At 40.8% G+C, this 23,026-nt stretch overlaps 1 protein-coding gene across 3 annotated transcripts in view; it reads right to left on the reverse strand.

Annotated features, from left to right (window-relative positions):
* Positions 1-322: 322 nt before the first annotated feature.
* GUCY2C (guanylate cyclase 2C) overlaps positions 323-23,026 on the reverse strand; it is a 65,464-nt gene continuing 42,760 nt past the window's right edge. For all 3 annotated transcript variants that reach the window (XM_019545203.1, XM_019545202.1, XM_019545204.1), the window contains 10 exons: positions 22,349-22,486; positions 17,190-17,278; positions 15,969-16,060; positions 12,483-12,641; positions 5,730-5,922; positions 4,901-5,075; positions 3,817-3,915; positions 2,631-2,725; positions 2,107-2,183; positions 323-1,279 (listed from right to left, as the gene is read on the reverse strand). In XM_019545203.1, coding sequence (XP_019400748.1) covers positions 1,108-1,279; positions 2,107-2,183; positions 2,631-2,725; positions 3,817-3,915; positions 4,901-5,075; positions 5,730-5,922; positions 12,483-12,641; positions 15,969-16,060; positions 17,190-17,278; positions 22,349-22,486 — 1,289 coding nt within the window. In that variant the 3' untranslated portion in view covers positions 323-1,107. The remainder of the gene's footprint in view (positions 1,280-2,106; positions 2,184-2,630; positions 2,726-3,816; positions 3,916-4,900; positions 5,076-5,729; positions 5,923-12,482; positions 12,642-15,968; positions 16,061-17,189; positions 17,279-22,348; positions 22,487-23,026) is intronic.

The following is a 23,026-nucleotide window of genomic DNA, read 5'->3' on the forward strand; positions in this document are numbered from 1 at the left end:
CTACAGCAGAAAGTTTTGCTATTTGACTATAGTGCTGACTGGTTATTCACCAGTGACAGAAGCAGCCCAATGGTCCACTTACAACTTGCTGTACATGAACTACAATTTGAAAGCCACTGCAGCAAAGAAAGGCATTTGACAAAAAATTGCTTGCTAATAATGAATTTTTCAGTTAGATGCCAGTTTTCTTTTATTACTCTGTACTTTAGCTCCTTGTTAAAGTGTATGATTAATTCAAAGTATTGACATTAGTGAAAGGTTAAGCCAACTTAGATACAATCTAAGCACTGTTCGGCTGTGAAAATTCACCCAGAAGTTGAAATAAAATTTGCCGAGATTTCTTAAATACATTTAAGATTATTTTTGATTTGTTTTAACTTCTGCTTTGCTGCTGTTTTAACTTCTAGTTTTGTGGCCAAGGTGAAATGGATACATTTCCTGAAAATCTATTCTTGCAAGCTCTCCAGCTTCATTTTATAAACACAAAAGATATAGACAAGCTTTAGAAACCATCCAGACTTTGGAATACCAATAATCTCTCATGAGAAGTAAAGTTATTTCCTGTCACTTGAGCTAGGTTAATTAGACTTGATGCAAACTGTCATAAATATACTTTGAGGAAAGTATAAAAGAAACTTTTTGAAAGCTAAGACTATATCTACATAAATATTAAAAATGATTTTCAAAAATATTAAAAATATTATTTCAAAATAAAAATTACAAATTAAACACCAAGTTTAAAATTGTGATAAATTAAGACTGAATTATAAAGACTTTAGGAAATAGGTTATCGAACAGCTTATCACATTTTTAAAAAATGACAGAAATATCTTTCTTTCTCAAAAATGGTTATTTTCACTTCTCCCCAGTCACGATGGAACTGTAGGACGATTGGGCTGATGCTGCTAGGATGGACACAGCTATATTTTAGCACCATGTCAATAGGTGTGTCAGATTCACTAAAAAAAGGGCCAATGGTAGAGAACATGCCCGGAGATCCCAATCTTTTCTTCTGCCAACTGGCTCCAAAAATGCAAATCTCTGGCACGTACGTAAGGTCTTTCACCAGATTGCTGGATTTTTCTGAGTCATACTCATGGCCCAGTTTTACAAATAGGTGCTGGAGTTTTCTGTGGTGGCCAGTTGCAGGTACTCTAGGGTGCCTTTTCGGTAGCTGGTTACACGTGTAGGCTCATGTGCTTGGAATCCTTCCTCTTGTCTTTGTAGACACTCTGTAATCATCTTTGCCAAGTCAGCTTGCAACCGCTGCTGATTCTCCCTAAAAATAGGAGGAGGAGAAAGATTTCAATGACTCCTCCAACATAGCTGCTACAACCCTTGGCTCCAAAGCATTTTTCTGACAATTCTATTGCACTGTCTCCTGAAGCCATTAACATTACTGATCAGCTGATAGAGCTCCCCGCCATCGGAGTGCAAGGTATCCTGCCCCAGTTTGGAGCCCCAGTACTGTTCAGAGCTCCCAGCCGTAAGGGTACACCTAGGCTCTCCCTACACCAGCATTATGGTGTGATGGGATGGATATGTGATCCCAACAATCATGCTTCCTCCCACAGATGTGTGGCATAGCAGAAGGTGTGCTTTTTGGGATTGCTCATCAGAGCCTATCATGCATCGTGCTTTCTTTTTAACAACTGCCAGTGGCCTTAGGATTGTTGGGTTAAATGTTAATGTTGTTAACTATTTCACAACAGATAAAGTCATACAGAAAAAAGGAAAAATCTGGACTTCCTATTGTAATTAGCATTTCCTTTTGGATCCAAAGTGGGTAGGACTCTTGGGGGGGGGGAAATATCTTTTTTTTGGATCTGACCCCTTGTACACAGTGAATCTCAACCCCTTTTCCTTACGTGTCTTCAATGAATGTTTCATATCCAAGCCCCATATCCCATAAAGAACTTGACCATATACATCCCTAAGTAGATGAGGAATCCTAGAATTAATCCTATCATGAATATTTGCATGTGTCCATTATCTGCACCCAAGTTATACCAGATAATATAATGAGCTAAAAGTGTAAGGGGAATGGTGAAAGATACAGTGAAAAGGCTTCGTTTCTCCCCATATACTGTATAAAGAGCATCTTACACAGAAGGGGGAGTTGGAAGATTATACTTCCCATCTTCCACACCCGTCAGCCAATAGGTAGTCTCCGTTCCTCTGCCCTAATATGATGGAGAAGAGAAGAATAGCTTAGGGATCAGACTAACATGGTTTAAGGATTTGATTGCTAATTTATGTGATTTATTTATTTTATACTATACTTTATGACTGTTGTATTGTCTTTGCTTGCTTTAGGGAATGGGCACTTGGAGAATAGGGTGGACATCTACCAAGTTTTTATAAACTGAAATAAATATTTATATCAAAACAAAGTGAGCAAATGAATAACAGACCTGGCTCCCCTATCAATGGTCCTGTTCATTGCTCTTTCACTGAAGAGGAATGTTTTCATTATCTCAGGGCTTGTGACTTCAGATAGGTCTCTCTTGCTTACCTCGCATTAGTCTAATAAGATAGGTAATGCTCTCGGAGATAAAATGCCTTTCAGGTAGGTTTTGTTTCTGTGTGGGTGTGGGTGGTTGTGGAGAAAAGTACATGGTGTTTGTTACCTTTAGATAAGTCTCTCCTCTCACTTCATACTGGAACTGGCAGTCTGTCCTCTTCAAGATGGCAATAGTGGAACCACTTACATGAATCCGTAAAGCTAGAAATAAACAAACAGTATATGCTCAGCTCAGAAGTTTAATGCAAAATCATGTACATCGCCTGTGTAAGTCTATGCAAGGGCAGCAGCTTTTCTAATTGGCCCTGATGCCTTCAGACAAGTTCTGTGGGTAAAATGGCAAGAAACGTAATACTCTATTTCTGTACTAAAAATGCTATTAAACCATAGCAGTGTGATATCTGGGGATAGAGCAAAGCAATTAAATAAAAATAAGTAAAAAAAATCAAAGGCCTAAAATAGAGGTGATAAAAGTATTTGCAGGGTATAAACATCAAGAAAGGAAAAGGATTGTGGAGTATAACTAGCAATAATGAGGAGACACTGAGCAAAAAGGAAAAAATGTAGGTTGGCTTTCAGAATTGAAGTTCATAATGGTGAAGTTCAAATCATAGAGAAGTAGGGCTAGAAGGGACCTCCAAAGGTCATCTAGTCCAACCCCCTGCCTGAGGCAGCATCATCCCATGTAGTATCATTCCCCACTTGTAAATTATTAGACTGTGAAATATTTATATATTCAGATTAAATAATAAAAGTTATGAAGTCAACTATGCACCCTGCTGTCATTAGAAATAAATGCACTTGCATAAATCTCATTTAACATAAAATGATTATTTTAATTAAATTAAAAGAATCTTTTCCCCAGGAACTCTTTGAGCAACCAGCAACTTAAACCCTCCATCAATTAAAAAGCATGTACAAGGAAGTCATACATTATCTAAGGCCAAGGTAAAAGAACAGACATCATGCACTGATAGGTCTTTTCTATCTTTAAACTGCTATAATGTAATGATAAAATTGTTCTCAGCTGGAGAAGGAATGCTGACTGCGCAGTAGCCCAATACTACTGCGCAGTAGGATTGTGTGGCAACAACCGTGATACACCACTACTGTGCAGCAGTGTCACAAAAAAGTCGTTCATCGGCACTTGGGTTACTGCACAGGCTTGCATAAACAAGTACTAAATGACTGCACAGTAACAACTGTGCAGTCAATGTCTCGTGTAGATGCGACCACTAGCTCTCAGTTCAAACCAGCCTACTGCTAAATTAGAGGTGAACTTCAGTTCTTACGTAAACCTGTAGATTCCATCCGTGAAGCTGTGTTCACTGTGTCTCCAAACAGACAGTAACGAGGCATCTTAATCCCAACCACACCAGCAGCACATGGACCTGAAAATGGGGGGACAGGGAAGGGAAAGAAGGCAGAAAGACTGAAACCTGAAACTCAGGAACTAATGTGCTTCCATCCTCACAATGGAAGTTCTCTCTTAAGGTCAAATCTCAGAGATGGCACTTCTTTCAGCAGAGCATGTCCAACACCATACTATGGAACTAGATTCAGTCCTGACTGTGAGTACTGTCTACATCACTTCTTACACCCAGGAATGGACCAAGCCTGTCTCAAGTCAGCTTGTTAGATATAATCTGAGCACAACAAAGGCTGGTAGAGATGATTAGCTACTAAATATTAATTTTAGAAGTACAGGGGAGATAAAATGTACTTCATAATGGAGGGCCTAGTGGTGATGTCCTTACGGCCTTCTCTGTGCTTAGGTTAATTGAGTTGTTCTATCCCTTCCTTGGACTGTGGACCCTTAACGGATTACTGGCTCTCAAACCACCAAAAACTTAAAGAAAAGAATTCCCCAGAGACTTGAGATCTTTAGGTTATTCACAGCCCCTCTTTGAGTCTAATCCATTTCAATCATTAATTAAAAATGCATTCCCAAATGAAGCTTGCTCGGAAGATTTGCCTCCAACAAAGTACTGAATATTAGCCTGTTCTACAGTGTTTGGACAAGTGTTTAAATGTATCTAATTTTCCCTCTTGTAAGGAAGGGAGTATGTTCTAATAGCTCAGTTGAGCACAAAATGTCCCTGACTCAACCACATGAGGAACTATTGAAGGTTGGTTTGCTCAACTCCATCCTGAACTGCAAAATGAGGTGATTGCACTATCTGAGAGCAAGCCAATGGTTTATTAAAGCTGGCTCCCCTCCTTCCAACAATGGTCTTCACAGAAAGTCAGCCCACAACACACACAACCAGCTGTGCACCATGCTATCCCACAGTCCACAGAGACTATCATTTATGAAGCATGAGCACTGAAAACCCTTGTTCACTTGCTATTTAATTGTATGCTACCACCCATTACCAGAGTGAATCCCAATACGAATCCAAACAGGCAAGCCCGGTAGGTGTCTCAGTTCAAAGGTTCCCATGAAGCTAAGGATATCCAGTGCCATCATGGAGATGTCCACTGCATGGCGATTGCCATTCCTCTTTGGTAAGCCACTCACCACCATGTAGGCATCACCAATAGTCTCTACCTGTGGAAACAGAGTTGAAAGTCATTGTGAGCAATCACTGGAAGACTCAGGTAAATCAGAGATGGAAAAGACTTATTAGGTCATCCTGTAAATGTCTTCTCTGGCCAAGGCAAGCTTGTCTAATTTCCCCCAAACCGCAGATCTTATTGGTACCAATACGTTCATAACTGTGCACAGTGTTCTAGGTAGCACATCTTTGACTACTTGGGCAAGTGTACATGAGACACCGTATAGTAGCCAAATAATACTGCACAGTAGCACATCACAGCACTAACAGTGCTAATACACTACTGTGCAGTATTATTAGGCTATTGAGCAGTAGCATCACTTAAAAGACATTCGCCAGAGCTACTGCACAGTGACTCGAGTTACTGTGTATTTATTTAGAACTTGATTATACAATTACTAAATAAATGTGCAGGAATCACTGTGCAGTATTGTCTCATGTAGACTCACCCCTTGTTACAGAAAACTAATTATGGCAAGCTATGTAAAACATACTAGGGAGAAGTAATCTTGGCCTGCGTTTCTCCTCTTTGCCTTTACTTAGGGAACTGGTGATGAGACTTCTTGCCAAGCCCCTAACCCTATCATGCCATCTGTGACTGCTGTGTTCCCTGATAATTATTTAAATTAAATTGAGGCTCTTCTCACCTTGTAAACATCATGATGATCAAGAATGTGGTCAAAGTTCTTGTAGATATCATTCAGCATATCTACCACCTCCATAGGGGTGCTATATTTACAGAGAGTTGTGAAGCCGACAATGTCACTGAAGTAGATAGTGACTTCTTCAAACAGTTCTGGCTCTACTCCACCCGTCTCCTTCAAAGATTTTACCACTGGCCTATGTGACAGGGGGAGGGGAAACACAGATAAATATGCCTTTTGCTTGAGAGGATTTTTTTTTCACACAAACACTAACAGCATCACTGCTTAGTGGAAACGATATGTCAAATGATTCACTGAAAATTAGTACAGTATAATAATTTATATTTCTAAAATTATTTTTATCCAGGGAGCTTGAAGCACTCAACCAATATTAGTTCATTACATTAATTAAGGAAATCTTACCAAAGCTATGTGAATCAGTGAAGAACAAAGGCATGTCACAGGCCATAGAGAGGAAGATGGTGTCAAAATTAAAATTAGAATTCAGGAGTTTGATTCCCAGTTCTGTGCTCAAGCCATTGGCTACACTTCTTTTCTCAGTGAGTTACGGACATGGTATCTTTGTATTTCTTCCAATGGAAAAATTAATTGTAGCCTGATATGAATATTTTCTCACTATGATTTTTAGAAGCAACATCACTATGTTCTGAGTATCATGAAAGGAAGATTAGTTATCATGACACCTGATATTTATTCAAAGGAATTAAATTCTTCTTTATGAAGACTAGAAGACAGGAGAGATGTACGGTTAATCAGGCCTTCTGGGGATGAAAAGGACCTGGAAAATTCAACTGCTGCAAGATGAGGTGCTCCTTGTCTTCTGAGACAATAAGAGATTCATAGATCCCATAGCCAGAAGGAACCACTATACTCATCTTTTCTGACCTCCTGTAGATACAGGTACAGAATTTTTCCTAAAAGCTCAGTTATGAACCAGTTCCCCGTCACTGATCACTTTTAAAACAAATTTTAATTCAGATAAAACATAAAACCAATACCCTGACCACTTAGATGCATGAAGGTCCAGACTTCAAAATGGATTTTATCTGACAAATATTGAAAATATAAACTCCATATTTTCAAAAATATATCTTCAAAACTTGGGAAAGAAACCATACATGTTGTTTTTCCTATATGGGACACACAAAAGTGGTCCACACACTTTTTATGCCAACAAAAGGAAACATCTTTAATCAGACAGATAAAGCCCAACTATTTGCACTGGCAAATCAGAGAAGGAAGGAAAGGGGAGACATGTAGGCTGCAAATACCTAGAACTGCAGCATCAAACTTGTCTGGCCCTATGGGCCAGATGAGTGATGTGGAATTGGTCCACAGGATAAATGAGTGGTGCAGGGCCAGCCTCTTGGGCCAAATTGAGCCCATGGACCTTCCCTTTTCTAGTATGGGACCTGGAAGAAAGAGCTTCAGCATCTAAGACACTTAGCTGCCACAGTGAGAATAAATCACAGTAACAAACCAGACTTCTTCCCACAGTGGTGCAGGGTCTCCAGTGCCCCAACTCTCACCCAGGCACTTGGCTACAGCCACAGGAAGGTTCCCCCATCAAGGCTAGTTGGAAGATGCAGCTCTGTGGGCCACATCCAGCCTGTGAACCACATATTTGACACCCCTGACCAAGAATGGGACAAAAAAACCACATCAGTGGACAAGTAAACAAACCAACATTTTGGAGACAGTCCAAAAATGTGATGAGTCATCTTCCAGCTCGGCAAGGCAGCCTTAGGGAAAATGGCACCCTAGGTGAATTTGTATTTTGGTGCCCTTTCTTTGTATTTTGGCACCCTTTTCTTGGTGAGCTTGTAGACTCCCATGATGCACCTTTGCCTTAACTCTGATCCCAGTTCTTGTTCCCTTTTCCTGAGCTCGTGGTATTCATTCTGGCTTCTAAGCCTTGGCTTGATCCTGACTCTTGGGCCTTTTTCTGGCATGATCTATAGCTTCCTGACTGGTTCTCAAACCTAAAATAGCTTTCTGTTGTTTGATTCTGGCTTTCTGACTTTGGCTTGTTCTTGACCTGCTCTGGCTTCCTGACACTGGCCTACCATATCTTTAATATCTGGGCTAAGGCTCAGCCACAATCTCCAGACTCTGGCTATGACCCTGTCCAGACTCCTGGGTCAACACCTGGGTTCCTGGCCCTTGCACTGTACCCACCCTTCTTGCAATACAAGGGCACTTGGAGTGCCATATACATTATACCCCTGACGCCAGCATCTCTGGCTTTAAGATCCTTTGAGGTTCTTGTAGTGATCATTAGATTTAATAAATGCAAGCATACAACGAATGAGAAGAACTAAACAACACATTTTAACTGTGAAGCAGTAGGCATCCTCTGCAAACTCTTTGTGTCTCTCTACCTACCTTAACTGAGGAACCATCTCCCAATTCCCAACTTCTGTAGTCTTCTAAGTAAGCGATTGTCTCTCGAATGTAACTTCTGTCACTAGAATTCTGAGCTCTCATTTAGATCTTAACCTCTTTGGAAAGAAAATGCTAGACTTCTTAAATCACTTGCATTACTTAGGCCACCCTGTCCGTAACTGAGAAAAATTAAAGACAATGCTGGATTCAAGTCAGCCTCCTCCAAAGACTGCTATGTAAGGCTTGGGAGTCATATGCATTGATGATGAAAAGATTCATTTTCCTCAGTTTATGTCCAGTCTGCCTATACACTTGGCAGAACCCAGTTTTCAATGCTCTTTGCACATGCACACACATACATGCACACGTACACTTTCTCCAAATATCTTACTTTGGATAGGAGGTGTTTGGCCTGGTATCCTGGTTATAGAGCAATTAAACTAATTATATTTTGCCTCCCTTAATTTTTTTCCTTTTTCAGTTAGCAATGATCTTCTGGCATTGCCCACTTCCTAATAGGTATATCTGCTGTTGAAATTGCTGCTGTATGCCACTACAGAGGTAGTCACACTTCTGGGTAAGATGAACTGATTCCTACAAATATCCTTTGTAAAATGTATTAGACCCTTTAAGATCCTAAGAGATGGAAAAGCTAAAAAGTTATAAAGCAGAAAGTAAATGGACTGTTCTCTTGCTTGTGTCAGGGAACTGAATATCTGAAACAATGGGCACAAAAGTAAATATTATTTCTGTTTGTGAAACATTTGCTCCCTCTTCTCCCATAGACTTTATTCCAGGAAGCTAGCTTTAAATCTGTCTATCCATCAGGGCCATCACCATCCTCTTCCCGGTAGGGGGGGCTGAGGTGAGCTAGACAAAAAATTGTGGGGGGCGGGCTGCACTATATGTCTTCTGGCCAATCATACTTATTCACTTTTTTTAACAATACCCACTGAGACGTGTTTTATCTATGTTATCTACAAAAGAAGAATAAAAATATATACTGTATACAAGCAAGATTGGGCTGTGCTGGGTCAGGAGCACTGTGCCTCTGCAGGCTGTGGGTCAGGGGCAGGTTCAGCTGTATGGGGCGAGTGGCAGTGGCCTGGGAGAGAGGCAGGGGACTTGGACAGGGGTGGTGCTGGGAGGGGTCACAACAGGGGGAGCTAAGATAATTTTGAGGTGGCTATACCCCCCAAACCCCCTCCCTCAGCACCATCCCTGCTGTCCATCTACTAGCATTTATAATGACTGCATGAACACTCTGGGACTCTGATTGTGCAAGCTATTGGCAGGTTTTTTTTTAGCTTTTCTGTGCCCACACTGCACTTACAGATCCCTCTGTGGCATCTATCTGCATGTCTTCCAGATGGGACTGATGCATGAAAGAGGACTGGTTTAGCCAGTTCCAGGCAAACAAACCTCTTAAATGTGATTAACAATCAAAAAAGTCCTTTAACATTATGGGTCAGGGCAGTACACCACAAATGTGAAAATGCTCAACTATTGCAAGACGCATTTAAATAGTACTTACAGACCTAACATTACAAATCAGGTGAATCAGGGAGCCCTTACCGCAGTACCAGCCTTTTTCACCCAAACACAATTTGCAGATAGCTAAAGATATTTTACGACTCCCTAATTTTCCCCCCTCTTTTACTCAAAATCACTATGCTTTAAATATAGATCAACCTAGTTTAACCTCCTGTCTGTATTTCCCAGTCAAGACTGATTTAGCAGGTTGCCTTCAGTTTACTTTTAACCATGTGCTTAAGTGCTCTGCCTAACTGAATCTTATGATCTGTATGGCAGATCAAAGCAACTCCTGGGCAGCTGACAAACTGCTGGAAGTCTGAGACTCATTCTGTATAAAGAATCCATGGTTTCTCTCTATGTTATCCACTGTTCTCAAATGTCCAGCAGTCAAAAGAGGTACAGAGGGTCTGGGAGTCCCCTACATTTGCCTTTGTTTGAGCAGGATAGATGAAAGAATTAATAAAGAGATGGGGTGGAAGTCGGCTTTAATCTTCTCATACAAAGAAAGAATACTAGGATAACACCCACACTCAGAAAGTTAGAGGATACATGTCAGTCAAGTGAGTATAGGCACTTCTTAAGGCAATCATTTTATATTTTTCTACAGCTATTCATCCTGAAGGATCCCAAAACACTTCATATGCTGTTAATATCAGGATAACTTTCTCTACTATTTAAATGATTTTTTTTCTTGAACAGGATACACCAGCTGTTTTAGCAACACACTACAACAATACCTCTTTAGACACAATGACGAATTTAGAAACTGCAGACCACTGGAATGTAATTCTCCACACTGGGATTTACTACATATAATGAGGCTGGGACCCTATTCGCATGAACAGTGCCGTTTAGTTATGCTTATGTAGTTACTTTGATTTATAAATTTAATATCATCAGACCCACATTCAAGGCCCTGGGAGCCCGCATGAAAAATCAAAACTTAGCGTGTTGAAGATCATATTTACTTACATTTAAATTAATTGTTCTGAAGATAACAGAGGCATGAACCTGAGTAGCATGGTCTACCTGCAGCTAGAAGTAATTATGTCATTCATCTCACCAGGGTAAGTTTTGCCTAAGACTAAAGCCTCTGCATCCAGGAACAGGCTTCAGTCCAAAAAACCCACAAAAGTACAAACATGGCCTTCCCTCCATCTGAGGATTGGATATAATCTTTGCAAATGCTTTTGATAGCTTCCCTCAACCCACTAACTTGACCTCAATTTTGTCTTATCTATGCAAAGCACAGACAACTAGCACTCAGCCACACCCCAGCTTCCAACAGGCAAATCTTACTTTTCTTTCTACTTTGCCAGTCACAAAACTTAATGTCACAATCAATCTAATTCACCACACAACTTCCTCCGTAAGTGCAGCAGCAGTCAGTAACACCATTTGCTTAATCTCTTGCAAGTCATCTATAAACCACAGTGGTCTAATAAGAAGGGGAAACTGCAGAAAAAAATGCTTAGGCAATATAGTCCTAATAGCTGTTAATAAAAAAAAAATCCAAATGAGCAAAGTTTTACTTGGCCATTAATGTTATGTCTATGGGAAAAACATCATTTTTAACTAGTCCTTTAGAACAAAAACTCTGAAGAGACAAAAGCGTCCCAACTAAGAAAATTGTCAGTAACTATAAAGACATGGGATCTCTAATGATCAGAAAGGTCCATGGCCTGAATTTTATGGTGTGTCTAAAAGGTGCAAACATAAATCATAGGTAATGAAAAAATGAAAAGGGCTAAATTATACCTTTATTCACCTGCTTATCAATGACGGAATAAGTTGATCCATTGTCTCTGACTTGACTCTATGGAGGCAAATGCTATGAAGTGTTATCATTTAGTCTATGAAGCAAGTGCTGTTTGTGCCTTGATAGTCTGTGAGTGTGAAGCCTCCCACAATGAGTAAGATCCATAAATGGGCCTCACAATTAATGTTCAGTAGGGCTGGGCAAAGCTTTGGTCCCTGATTTGATTCAGCAAAGATTTGGCCTGATTCAGTGGCTGAATCTCTTAATCCAAATCAAATCAAAGTGAATCTCTGAATCCGAATCAAATCAAAGTACCCTTTAAGCTCTCCGAATTGAATTGGAACCCTCTGAGTCGATTCAGAGAAATTCAGAAAGGATCAGCAATTCGGACATAGACACAGCTTTAAATGATTTTTCTACGTACCTCTAGGTAGCAGACGGCTCATGAACACTGCGATGCTGGGGCGCCTGGAGTGTCCCACAGAAGCATGGGGCGGTCCCCAGAGCGTTCAGCAGCAGACCTGGAAGTGGACCAAAAGCACTTCTAGTCCACATCTGCATCCGCTGGGGAGTGCACAGGAGGGCCCCCCTGCGCCCCCCTAGCTAGACGACTGGTACCTCCTGGGTCTGGGGAGGCACCCAGGGTCCCCCCGCAGCCAAGCTGGGAGACGTAGGGGGCCCCCCTGTGTGCTCCCTGGCAGACCCGGGAGTGGACCAGAAGTACTGCCAGTCCACTTCCAGGTTCACCACCAAGCACATGAAGGCCCCTGCACTCCTGTGGGATGGTCCATGTGCCCCAGCATCGCAGCTTTCACAAGCCATGCTGGTACCTCGAGGTATGTAGAAAGAACTTTTAAAGCTGTGTCTATGTCCAAATCGCTGATTCTCCAAATCAGCATCGAATCTTCAGATTCGGATTCAGCCGAATCAAATCAGGGACAGTGATCCAAATCAACAAATCGAATGACTGTCCCCGATTCAGGCTGAATCCAAATCTAATAGGGCCTGCTTTGCACACCCGTAATGTTTAGTACCCACCCCTGGTCAGCACTCACCCTGGGAGCAGCATGAAGTTAAGCTTATCTGCTCTATCCCGCTCTGCCTTGTATAGCTCTGTTCTCTCCTCCACCAAGTGCTCCAGGTTCCGAGAGTATAGCTGTAGGCGCCGGATTAAAGTATCCATGTAGCTTTCATTGGTCTGGCTATGGTAGTTACTGGAAACAGCACAGGGGAAAAGATGGAGATAAAGACAAAAATAAATAATGGAAGATTATTTCAGCATCTAGTTCTCAAAGTCTCCCAATGCTTACTAGTAAAGAGTTTATGTTCAGTCTTGAAGGCCTGTAGCCCATATTAGTCCCCCACATTTGTAATTTCCCAGCAACCCCAAAAGACTTGATTTTGCTAATGTAATCAATTCCAGGTCACCCAAAATAATATGAAAAACAAATGTATGCTAGGAAAGAGTAACTCAACTAGCCAGATACCTAAGAGGGAGGGACAGCTGATAGGAGGCAGCAATTAGATATATTTGACATTGGTTATAAAATTAAAAACACCAGAACAATTTGCAAATGTTTGATGGCATCAACAGAGCAATAACAAGGCCCTGGGTCAGATTTGTTCATTGGATTCCACTGGTGCAACCAAACCTGGAGCCTCCTTTCAGATGAATGCCAGCCAAGAGCAGAGTTGCAGTAACACAAAGCAGTGATAGCCCTGTTTCACTGCAGGCTGAGTAGATAGGCTCAAACTGTCTGGAAGATTCTGGCATTCAGATTCGTAAAAGAGTTCTGGCTAGATTTTACGGTTGCCTTTCTTCCATTAAAACCTCTATTTATGGTGACTGTGAAAAGGCCAGAGGATGACCTCCCCTTTGGTGAACCTGCCTCCAGTTGCGGAATATGTGATCTCTGCTCCCCCATGTCTGTGGAGGTGAATGTAGTCCTCCTTCTGCACTGCTCTGGTTTGACCTCATCTGGAACATTGTGCTCCACTTCAGATACCACATTATCAGAAAAAATAAAGCTGGAGGTGAGCAGCAGAAATTGATCAGGGAGCAAATAGGATTGATTTGTAGGAAGAAGAATAAAAAGAGGGTAACAGTTTACCATGGGAAGTGTCTGAAAGCCCACTTTTTATTTAATTTAGCTTTTTAAATGTCCCAAAACACTAAACAGTGGAACAGTTGTACACTCGCCAGGTGAAACGGCAGAATGTTCAAGTAGGATTGTTTACATCACCACATTTAATGATTGTATAAACTCATGTAAGCTGAGTCCTCTAACTACAGATAGAAAGTAGGATAGATTTGCATCTCATAGACTAACCAGTGTGTGTGTGTGTGTGTGTGTGTGTGTGTGTATTCACAATCCTCCCATAGATCCTTTTCAAAATCCTAGATCTGCCCATGGTTTTCCAGGTAAAAAGAAATTAGAAGCTTAATTAATATGCTAGGGCCTAGGTCTGTATTATTTAGTTTAAGATCAAAGCAAAAACAAATATAATTTTATTTGAACATGTATTAATTTCCATATCATACATTATGTATTAAAAAACACAGCAAACTAAGCAAAAATAATCAAAAGATGTTGTTTCATTAGTTCTGTAGTCATTAAAGGTACATCTTTCAGATTCATAAAACAAAATCAAGCCTTCTTGAGCATCCACACAGTGCATCCAATGTTTGATGTACATTTTTTGCATACCGGAGTTAATGTTTTTAGCTGAAATTAAAAACAGTCTGCAGGGCTATGAAATAGGAGCTATATTACCAGGAGCAGCTAACAAACGGCACAATTGCAGAAGAAAGAAAAGCTTGATTAGTGGAACATTAAAACTATTAAAAAGGGGAGCGTTGTTAACACCTGTGCAATGAAGAGCTTAGAAGGAATCAGGTAGATTATAATGAGTCATAAAGTCACATGACCCCCCTCACTGCTGCCTGACTAGAAATACTGCTGCCACTGCCAGGAAATTAATTTTAAACTTCAGCTGAACAACAAATGGCATAGGGATACCACTACACCTTCCCTAGATCCCCCCTATATGTGTGTACACACTCACACACACACACTTTAGATAGTTTATAAAGTGTAAATCTACTCTGCCTTCTACTTGTCTTCAGACTAACATGGCTAACTATGTACCTGTAACTACCTAAACCTTTGGTAACCTGACCCTTTCAAATAACCTCAGTTTGGTGTTATCTATACCCATATCAGTTATCAGCTCAAGCCACCTAAATCTGTCATCATCTCATACTCAAATCCATTCACTTGAGCATCATGAGCCATTATCTGACACTTGAGTAGTCTCACCACTTAATTATTTTGGTGATTTGAGTCTCTAAGGATAGGGATAGACATTACACATAAACTGGTTTAAGTGATCAGAAACTGGTTTAAACCTGTGACAAAACAGATGTTCAGTAAACATAAACCAGTTTGACAATGGCTGAAATCAGTTTGAGATAAACCTGGTTGAATGTTGCATCAGACTTAATATATTTGGGTCAAACTGATTTATGCAATGTCTATCCCAGACCCCTTCCTCATTTAAGTTAAATCAGAGTCCTCCAACATCGCAGATGCTTTACAACTTTGGGCAGGGCTCTGCTCCAGCCCAGCAGGGCTGACCTCACCCCTCTGCTCCCTAGCTGGAGCTCCATCTACCTGGTTTTCTCCTGCTCCCCTGCCCCTCACCTCTCCCTGCTCAAGCAGGGATTCCCCCCCACCCCCCCACCTGCCTTACATAGACACCTCTCAGCATTAGCTAGCATACCACATGCTGGCTATCGTCCGTGCTGTGAGAGACGGGACAAAGGCAGACAGGATAGTGTTGGCTTAGGGCTTTTTGGAGCTAATCAACAGGTAGCTGGTAATTCCCCTCCATTCCTTCCTTGGAAAATGTTGTTAATGAGAGAGGCTGTTGTTTTGTTTGATGGGTTGATAAATGCTAACAACTCCTTGTGTAACTCCCTGCTGTGCAACTCAATGCTGTTATCAACAATGAGGGGGAGGGAACCCCTCCCTAACCAGAAGGTCCTTCCAGGGCCTAGCCATGCTTCTGCTGTAGTCAGCATGTGGAAGGGAAGGGAGGGCTGATCTAGCACCCCCCTCACCCAGCTTCTAGCCTGAGCCACTGCATGCACATGCCTGCATTTCTTCAGTCCAGAGGGGATGTCTTTATGGTTACAAACCATTTTAGCCTAGCCAGGTTAGACTAACCTGCAAAGATTGAATCAATTCAGGCTCAGGCTCAGGCTTTTTGAATGTGTGTCGCTAGCCTAATTAACTTGTATGGCACCTTTAAAAGTTGGGTTCTCATGATCATCTCTCTTGCTCACTTGAGCTTGTTCTCTCTCATACTCACACACATACACACTCCTTTTTCTCAAAGGATGAGAGTTCCAGTAAACAAATCATTTTCCCACTGACTAAGCCATTCTGGCATTTACAGACATACTGTATTTATAATCATCAGGTTTCCAGGTGCTGTGAGTCCAGAACATTTTACAGAACAGAGACTGTGGTGCTTACCTGAATATTTTGGCCAGACTGCTCTCAATTTTCTTGAAGTCAGGTCTTTTCTCTGAGTCTTCCTCCCAGCAACTTTTTACAAGCATATATACCTGAGAATGTACAGTTCAAGGGAAACTCAAATGAGCAACTGGCAGAGACAGTAGTGGCAATGAACGGCAAAAGCAACCATCTGTTCAGTAGTCAATATAGGATTCCTTTCCCATCTCTTTTGTCCAGTAACCCATTAACATATGTGACTGATTATTCTTATAAGACTTTCATTACTCATATCTTACAGCAACAGTCATTTCATGTTTGCCAGTGATCAGTGGACAGCTAGTACTGATGTTCAGATAATACTGATGCTCAGTACTAACAAGCAGCATACGCTAAATTTGAAACTAATGTCTATAAAAGATAGGGAAGCAAAAGATCCCAAGCCTCCAATGGGTGACGAATTGTAATTATGTATTGGGTATTTATCTGGGAGGCGGGGTTAAACAATTTTCTGTTTATCAAAAGATGTGCCACTACAAATAGACAATGCTGCTGTTTACAAATATTGTCAAAAGAAAATGGTGGCCTTTTCCAAATTGCCACCATCCTTTCAACATTACTTGACTTACAAAAAGGATTTGCCACTCTGTACCAGTTGCTTGATCCATCTAATCCAGTGGTGATCATCACATAGGATCACACTATTCATCCACTCAGCCCAATTACACCACCTACAGAAATAACTTTTAGCTGCCATTTCAGACAATAAAAATACCCTCCCCATGATGCAACTGATCACATGCAACAGACTGTTTTATACATACACATATGTTTCAGTTTTATTTTAAGGGATCTCTTTTGTGCCATACAGCCCATAAAAAATTAAAACTGTTTTTAAAAATTCTGAAAAACAGAAAAAATATCTTATATGCTTATTCTTTTTTTAAGGATCAGTAAACGCCTCCCATTACACACCCTGTTACTCCATAAAGAACCACCCTGTAATACATGGGTTAGGTGGTAAAAGTCACCAGATGCAGAATAAAGAGACACTGTGCTGCTTGAATGAGAGAATTGCATTGAATTACATTTTTGTTGCACTGATATTTATGAAATATCTTTCCTTCCCATGAGGCCAGGCCATTGGATCATACCATGTGTTCCACTTTCATCCTCCCAGTCTGGCTTGGCTGGAAATTTTGCCTCTCTACAGTAAAGTATTTTCCTTTACTTTACACTTACTTCTAGCTCCCTTTCTCCTGCTGTTTCTAGGAATAGGTCTGGTCGGAAGGGTTTCCTTCCTTTGCCGCTCTCCACTCTGTAAAGTTTCTCTAATGCAGAAAAAAATGCATATGTAAACAATAGAGCATAAGAGCGAGTGCATTTCAGGGTGGATACAGTAGGCTTAGATGGTGATATAAACAGAAAAAAGGCCTGAAGCTAGAGCCTGGATCAGGACAAACACTGGCAAAAAATAATGGTGGCCTTCCTTTGAGATGGATCTGAACTTTAGGGTATTTCTAATTATAAGGCACACAGCTAAAACAGAGGAACTTGAAGGCAACTTGGAAATGAAAGAAACAGAAATGGATAGGTGTATTTATTAGTAATGATAGACATCAATGTGACATGTGAATGTTAGGCATTATTAGTGCCTTTCTCGGCATGTGGTATAAACATGGTAAAAAGAGTATGAAAGCCCATTAGGATATTATATGCTGATTTGCAGAAGTACAGAGCACTCACAAATTACCATAAAATCAATACGAGCTACAGATGCTCAGTCCCATTAAAAATCAGACTTTGAACATATACATACATACATATATATATATATATATATCTCCATAATTTTCAAATATAGTAATTTCTTGGCTCATCACCCATAATCATGAATATACTGTCCCACCTGTCAAAGAAAAAGCTTTGGTTTCAGATGCCGATGGCAAAAAGGTCAAAAGCTAACATAACATATTTTGTCATTATAGTTCCGTATCCAAAAAACCCACCCCCCAGTTTAAATGTAAAACACATGCGCAGTCAATCTTGCATGAAACCTGAGCAGAAGAGAGAAACACACAGAGTCTGTTCACAGTCATGATTGGCAGTCCTGTAATTATTCATGCCTGGCGTGTTGTAATAGGCCACCCTGCAAGCTATAATTTTGGAAAGATTTCCGCCTTCGGTGGAGCTCTTCATGCACGTCCAGGAGACATAGCCAGCGATTTGGCCAGTCGCTGACCTCTCCCCCTGCCTACGGTAAAAATTATCAGGCGTATCTGATTTTGTCGACTCGTCCGTTCTCATCAAGAGCTCTCGAAAGCCTGCTGACCGAAATCACCTATATGCTTTGCTTAAAAATCTGTATTACTCAGTTTGTAATCTGAACAACAAAATATCTACAGTGCTGTGCTAAACTTCTCTTTTACAGTGCGCAGCCACGACTTCCTTCCTACGCTGCATTCTTCTGTAATCTAAGTAAAAATAAACTTTCTGTGTAACCAATACGCTTTAAACCTCCTGACTCCGCTCGCTTACCCACCTGTCCAACCACCTTACCCCACCCGTGTCCAGCTGGTCGTGCCAACCCAGGCTCGCAGGTCAAGGGTACACCAGTCATCGGACACGACACCACCTATCAGAGTGCTCTATCCTCTGAAGATGTTGGAATTCAAGCCATATTTGCCAAACTCAATTATATTGTGCCATTGACATGTCTCCTCCCTGACAAAAATTAATCTAATGCCAGCCTACCCATGAAAATGCCTTCTGCAGGAAACTTCATATATAATTCTGTGCATAAAATAGGGAATTTTTGCCTGCTATTAGTAAAACTGTACATCAATCTTCTCTCACTGTTTCTCAGATATTTATAGAGTACCAGTCATCATAGTATCTAGTTGTAGTTCAGAGGTAGATGGTGCCTCAAGCATAATTCAACATTTCTTAAATAAGTTAGGTTTGCCCTCTCTTTCTTTCATCATAACTAATGAGTTAGTCCAAATAAACAAAAAGCAACTAATGGTCTTTAAAGCCTTCCTAATGGTAAAATAGAGCCTGCTGATTACAGAACCATACTATAGAAAAATGGTGTCCAACTTTCTGGACCTGTGGGCCAGATAAGTGGGTCAGGGGTGACACATGAGCTGGATCCTATGTGGGGTCTGTGTGTGGGGTCAATCCATAGGTACCATCCACTACACCTGGATTCAGATGCATGTACTGGCCCAACTGTGCACTGGCCACATTATTTGGGAGCAGGAGAGTGGCAATTGACACTGCCACTCCTCCCCCATTGCCAAATTTCCAGACTTGTGGAGAGCCTCACAGGCCGGACCTGGCCTGCAAGCCACAGGTTGAGCACCATTGCTATAGAAACCTAGCCCCTTGGTTGCCTATATGTAGGCCAAAGTTATTAAACCAAATTGTGAAATCAGGAACAATAACAAAACCAGTAAACCTACCAGTATAACCTGAACATACTTTGTATTGACTGGGAAAAGCTCCATTGAGTGTACCTGCAGTTGCTGTACTGGAGGGAAGATGTGTCATTGTACTTAAAGGATGACCGGCAGATTAAAAGCATCACTTGGTGAACCTAGAATAAGTAAACAGGCTACAGACCCAATAGTATTAGAAGGATACTAAGTATATTGTCATCTATGCCAGCTTCAGAAGGTGACACAGAGTGCATCCCTTGATGCTAAAAATTTTTTTATTTGGTTGGGCTTAGCCTGCACAATGGAAATATTGAAGATATTTGGAACAGGCAAAACTTGTGGTGAGGTATAATATTAAAACCCAGATCCAGGTGACACTAAAGGGCCAGATTATTAAATCTGCCCCAGTGATTGAGCGGGGGACAGTGAGAAGGCCACTGCCCATTAGAAGCAGTCAAAAATATTGTGCCTGCAGTCTGTTTATTGACCCGAGCAAAACAATGGGAGAATGTGGTTAATGAATGACTGTTTGAAAGGGGGCATTGTGTTAGTCCACTCATATGGGACAAGGTCTGTCAGCTAACTGATGGCAAGAGGATCATGGGCTCCCTCTCCACCCATTTTGGAGATTTTCTTTTGCCACTAGTGATATTACACGTGCTAATTACTTCCAACTACTGAAACTATAACTGCTCCCTGCACAAGGTAAAGAAGGGAGGTTATTTGTTCCCCCTCTCTCCCCATCACATGCTCACAGAGAGCTGGGCACTGTCTGTCACAGCATACTTTTGCAAGGAAAGTATACTGCTATAAAGATGATCATTACGCTAAAAACAGTACAGTTAGCAAATGATCAGTTTTCTAATGAAGTAGAACTCTGTAAATGTGTGACAACTGGAGAAAATTTGTTGGTTTGATTTTAGGCAAACAGAAACCCCAAACTAAATCTGACATGTCCCTCCACATGAACCTTTTCAGATCTCTGTTTGTATTAATAAGATGGCAACCAGATGGGATGAATAAACATACATTTTAGCTACTTTCAAATGGGAGGGAGTTATTATGCTGTCACTCCTACATCTGCATAATCCAGTAGCAATACAAGTAAGCTAAATTACCCTAACTTTGCAGCTGTATGAAGCAGAGTTAAAAAGTTGGAGAGAGAGGATCACAGAGGTGCAAGAGTTGCAAAGTAACAGCTTGTATTAATATCCTTTGATAGCAATATAATTGTTATGCCTGTTTATATCCTGAGAGGCTATATTTTCCGTTCTTGGAATATTGCAGGGTTGGCAATGTACAGTGCCAACTTACCCTGGAAGTTCTTCTGAAATGCTAAGAGAAGGAAAAAGCTAGAAGGCAGTCTGTTGCATTGCATGCTAAAACAAACACAGGGAGGGGGTGGCAGGATGACTCAGAGGAGAAAGAGGTGCCTGCACTTGTTGGTAACCTGTAATTAGGAAAATCCCATATTCTGATATGCTGGTGGCAATCCTAATTTGTGATGATGGATGGATTCTGGTATCACAGCATTACTAGATTTATATCACCTGAACAAAATGTGTTCATTTCCAGAACTGCAAAACAATCCTGGTTTCCCAATAAAAGAAACTTCTAAATACTTGGTATCATAGGTAGATTTTTAGGGAAAGAAGGTTTCAGTGATTAAAGACCAGTAATGAACCAACTTAATAGAGTTACTCTATTTGCCTAAAAGCTCCGAGTAGTCTTTTATAAACCAGGCAGTCAGAGACTAATGACCCATGTTCATAAGGCAGAAATAAACTGTTCAAAAATCAGAAGAAAACTGGACTACAGGGTAAATTTTTCAGGAACAGCAAAGTGATTTGGGAATCTAAATCCCATTTATACTCAGTGGAATTTAGACTCCTAAGTCCTTTAGGCATTTGAAACTTTCACTCTAAATCTGTAATGCTTTTGAAATCCCAGAAGAATTTATGGCAATCCATGTTAATTAGTTTCACAGACTTACCACTTGTATGCATATTCAAATAGAGTTCTACCTGCTTCACTAACACTGTTTCAAAAGGTTTAATCATACCCATATGGTCTGGGACTGAACATCTTCCAGATAATCAGACTCTATAACTCCTTGCTTGCTTCACTAGTTAGATGAGGTATGGATTCAACTCATAAGGCATAAGGTAACATTCACCCAGGAACCCTGAAACCTCACTGAACAAACTTCCTAAAATTTCACAAAAGCCAATGCTGAATTTGTCCCTGTAAGGCACAGTTTCACCCTCTAAAACAGTGAGCAATTTTGTTCAAATGTACTTAATCTTGTTCTTGAAGTAAGGGGGGAAATCCTCCAAGATATCCAATTATATTTCTGATCCAAGGAAACCAGGATCTAATAGGCTGTCCGTGACTTGGAACAGTACCACAAAACATGAATCCCTGTACAGAAAATACGTGAAGGAGGATTAGCAGAGGAGAACACTTTTTTTATCCTGCAGCACCAGAAGTTAGAGTTATGAATTTCCAAAGGGAATAAGCCTGACTAGCCCACCACACTCCTCTATCATGCTGCTGGGTTTCCTTTGCTGTTTCACGACAGTGTTGCTTTTGGTTTTGATGTTTGCTATTACTATATTATGATACTCTACACAAATCCCAGACAAGGATAGGCCCTTCTGGGCTTTTCACTGATACATCAAGTCTATAAAGTATTGTAGAGCATTGGCTCATGTAACGCTGCAAGGAGGAAAAAAGGAAATTTGATACAATCTTAATTTTAAAAAATGGCAGTAATGGCTCTCACAAGTTGTCACTTCTATTTGGCACATCATTCATTGCCCAGCAAGAGAAGAAGCAGATGAAGCACCAAATGTAGACAATGGTTTCACTAAAAGGTGTAGAAAAAACAACAATTACTACCACCGTACCCTCATGTGAATGGCTACAGTGAAAGGCAGGACTGGGTTTTTAGTCTCTCACCTTTAAAGTCCTGGCAGTAGCCAGTGTAGAATGTCTCCCTGCGCAGGATGATCTCTTGCGCGATGATTCCATAGCTGTACACATCACCTTTCTGAGACACATCGGCTTTGCGGAGGTGTTCAGGAGCTGTCCACAAATCTGAGCAGCCAAACAAGGAAGATAGAGAGAGGGAGTATGACAAGAAACAGATTGCATGACCTTCTTTGGAACCACATCTGCCCCAATAGTATCCTTGTTTTCCCTTTTACTCTTTTCATCTCTCAGCCCCACCTTGACATTTTTTCATTATTTCTTTAGCTGTTGTCCAGAAGGGCTGACTTCAATACACCTCTTTCTACTTCTAAAAGAGGTGCTCTACTTCAAACACAGATTTGGGGGCTAGATACAGAGTGACATTGTATGGTCTGTTTTATGTATGAGGTCATCATAACTGTCCTTGCTGACCTTAAAATCTATGAAACTATAAAAATAATCCCCAAATGTTTTGAAGTTGACATAACAGCATTTTGTTATACACTCTAACAATAATCCATATGTGTCTCTTGCAAACTGATCACCATTGTGTCTAGACCTAGTGATGTTGTGAACTTGTGGTACCTTGTCATGGCGCACTGAAGTTGTATCTTAACTTGTGGTACCTTGTACTCAGCCTTGGTGAGGCCGCAGCTGGAGTACTGC

Source organism: Crocodylus porosus, unplaced genomic scaffold (genome assembly GCF_001723895.1).
Source record: "Crocodylus porosus isolate Cpor-Errol unplaced genomic scaffold, CroPor_comp1, whole genome shotgun sequence".
NCBI lineage: Eukaryota > Metazoa > Chordata > Crocodylia > Crocodylidae > Crocodylus > Crocodylus porosus.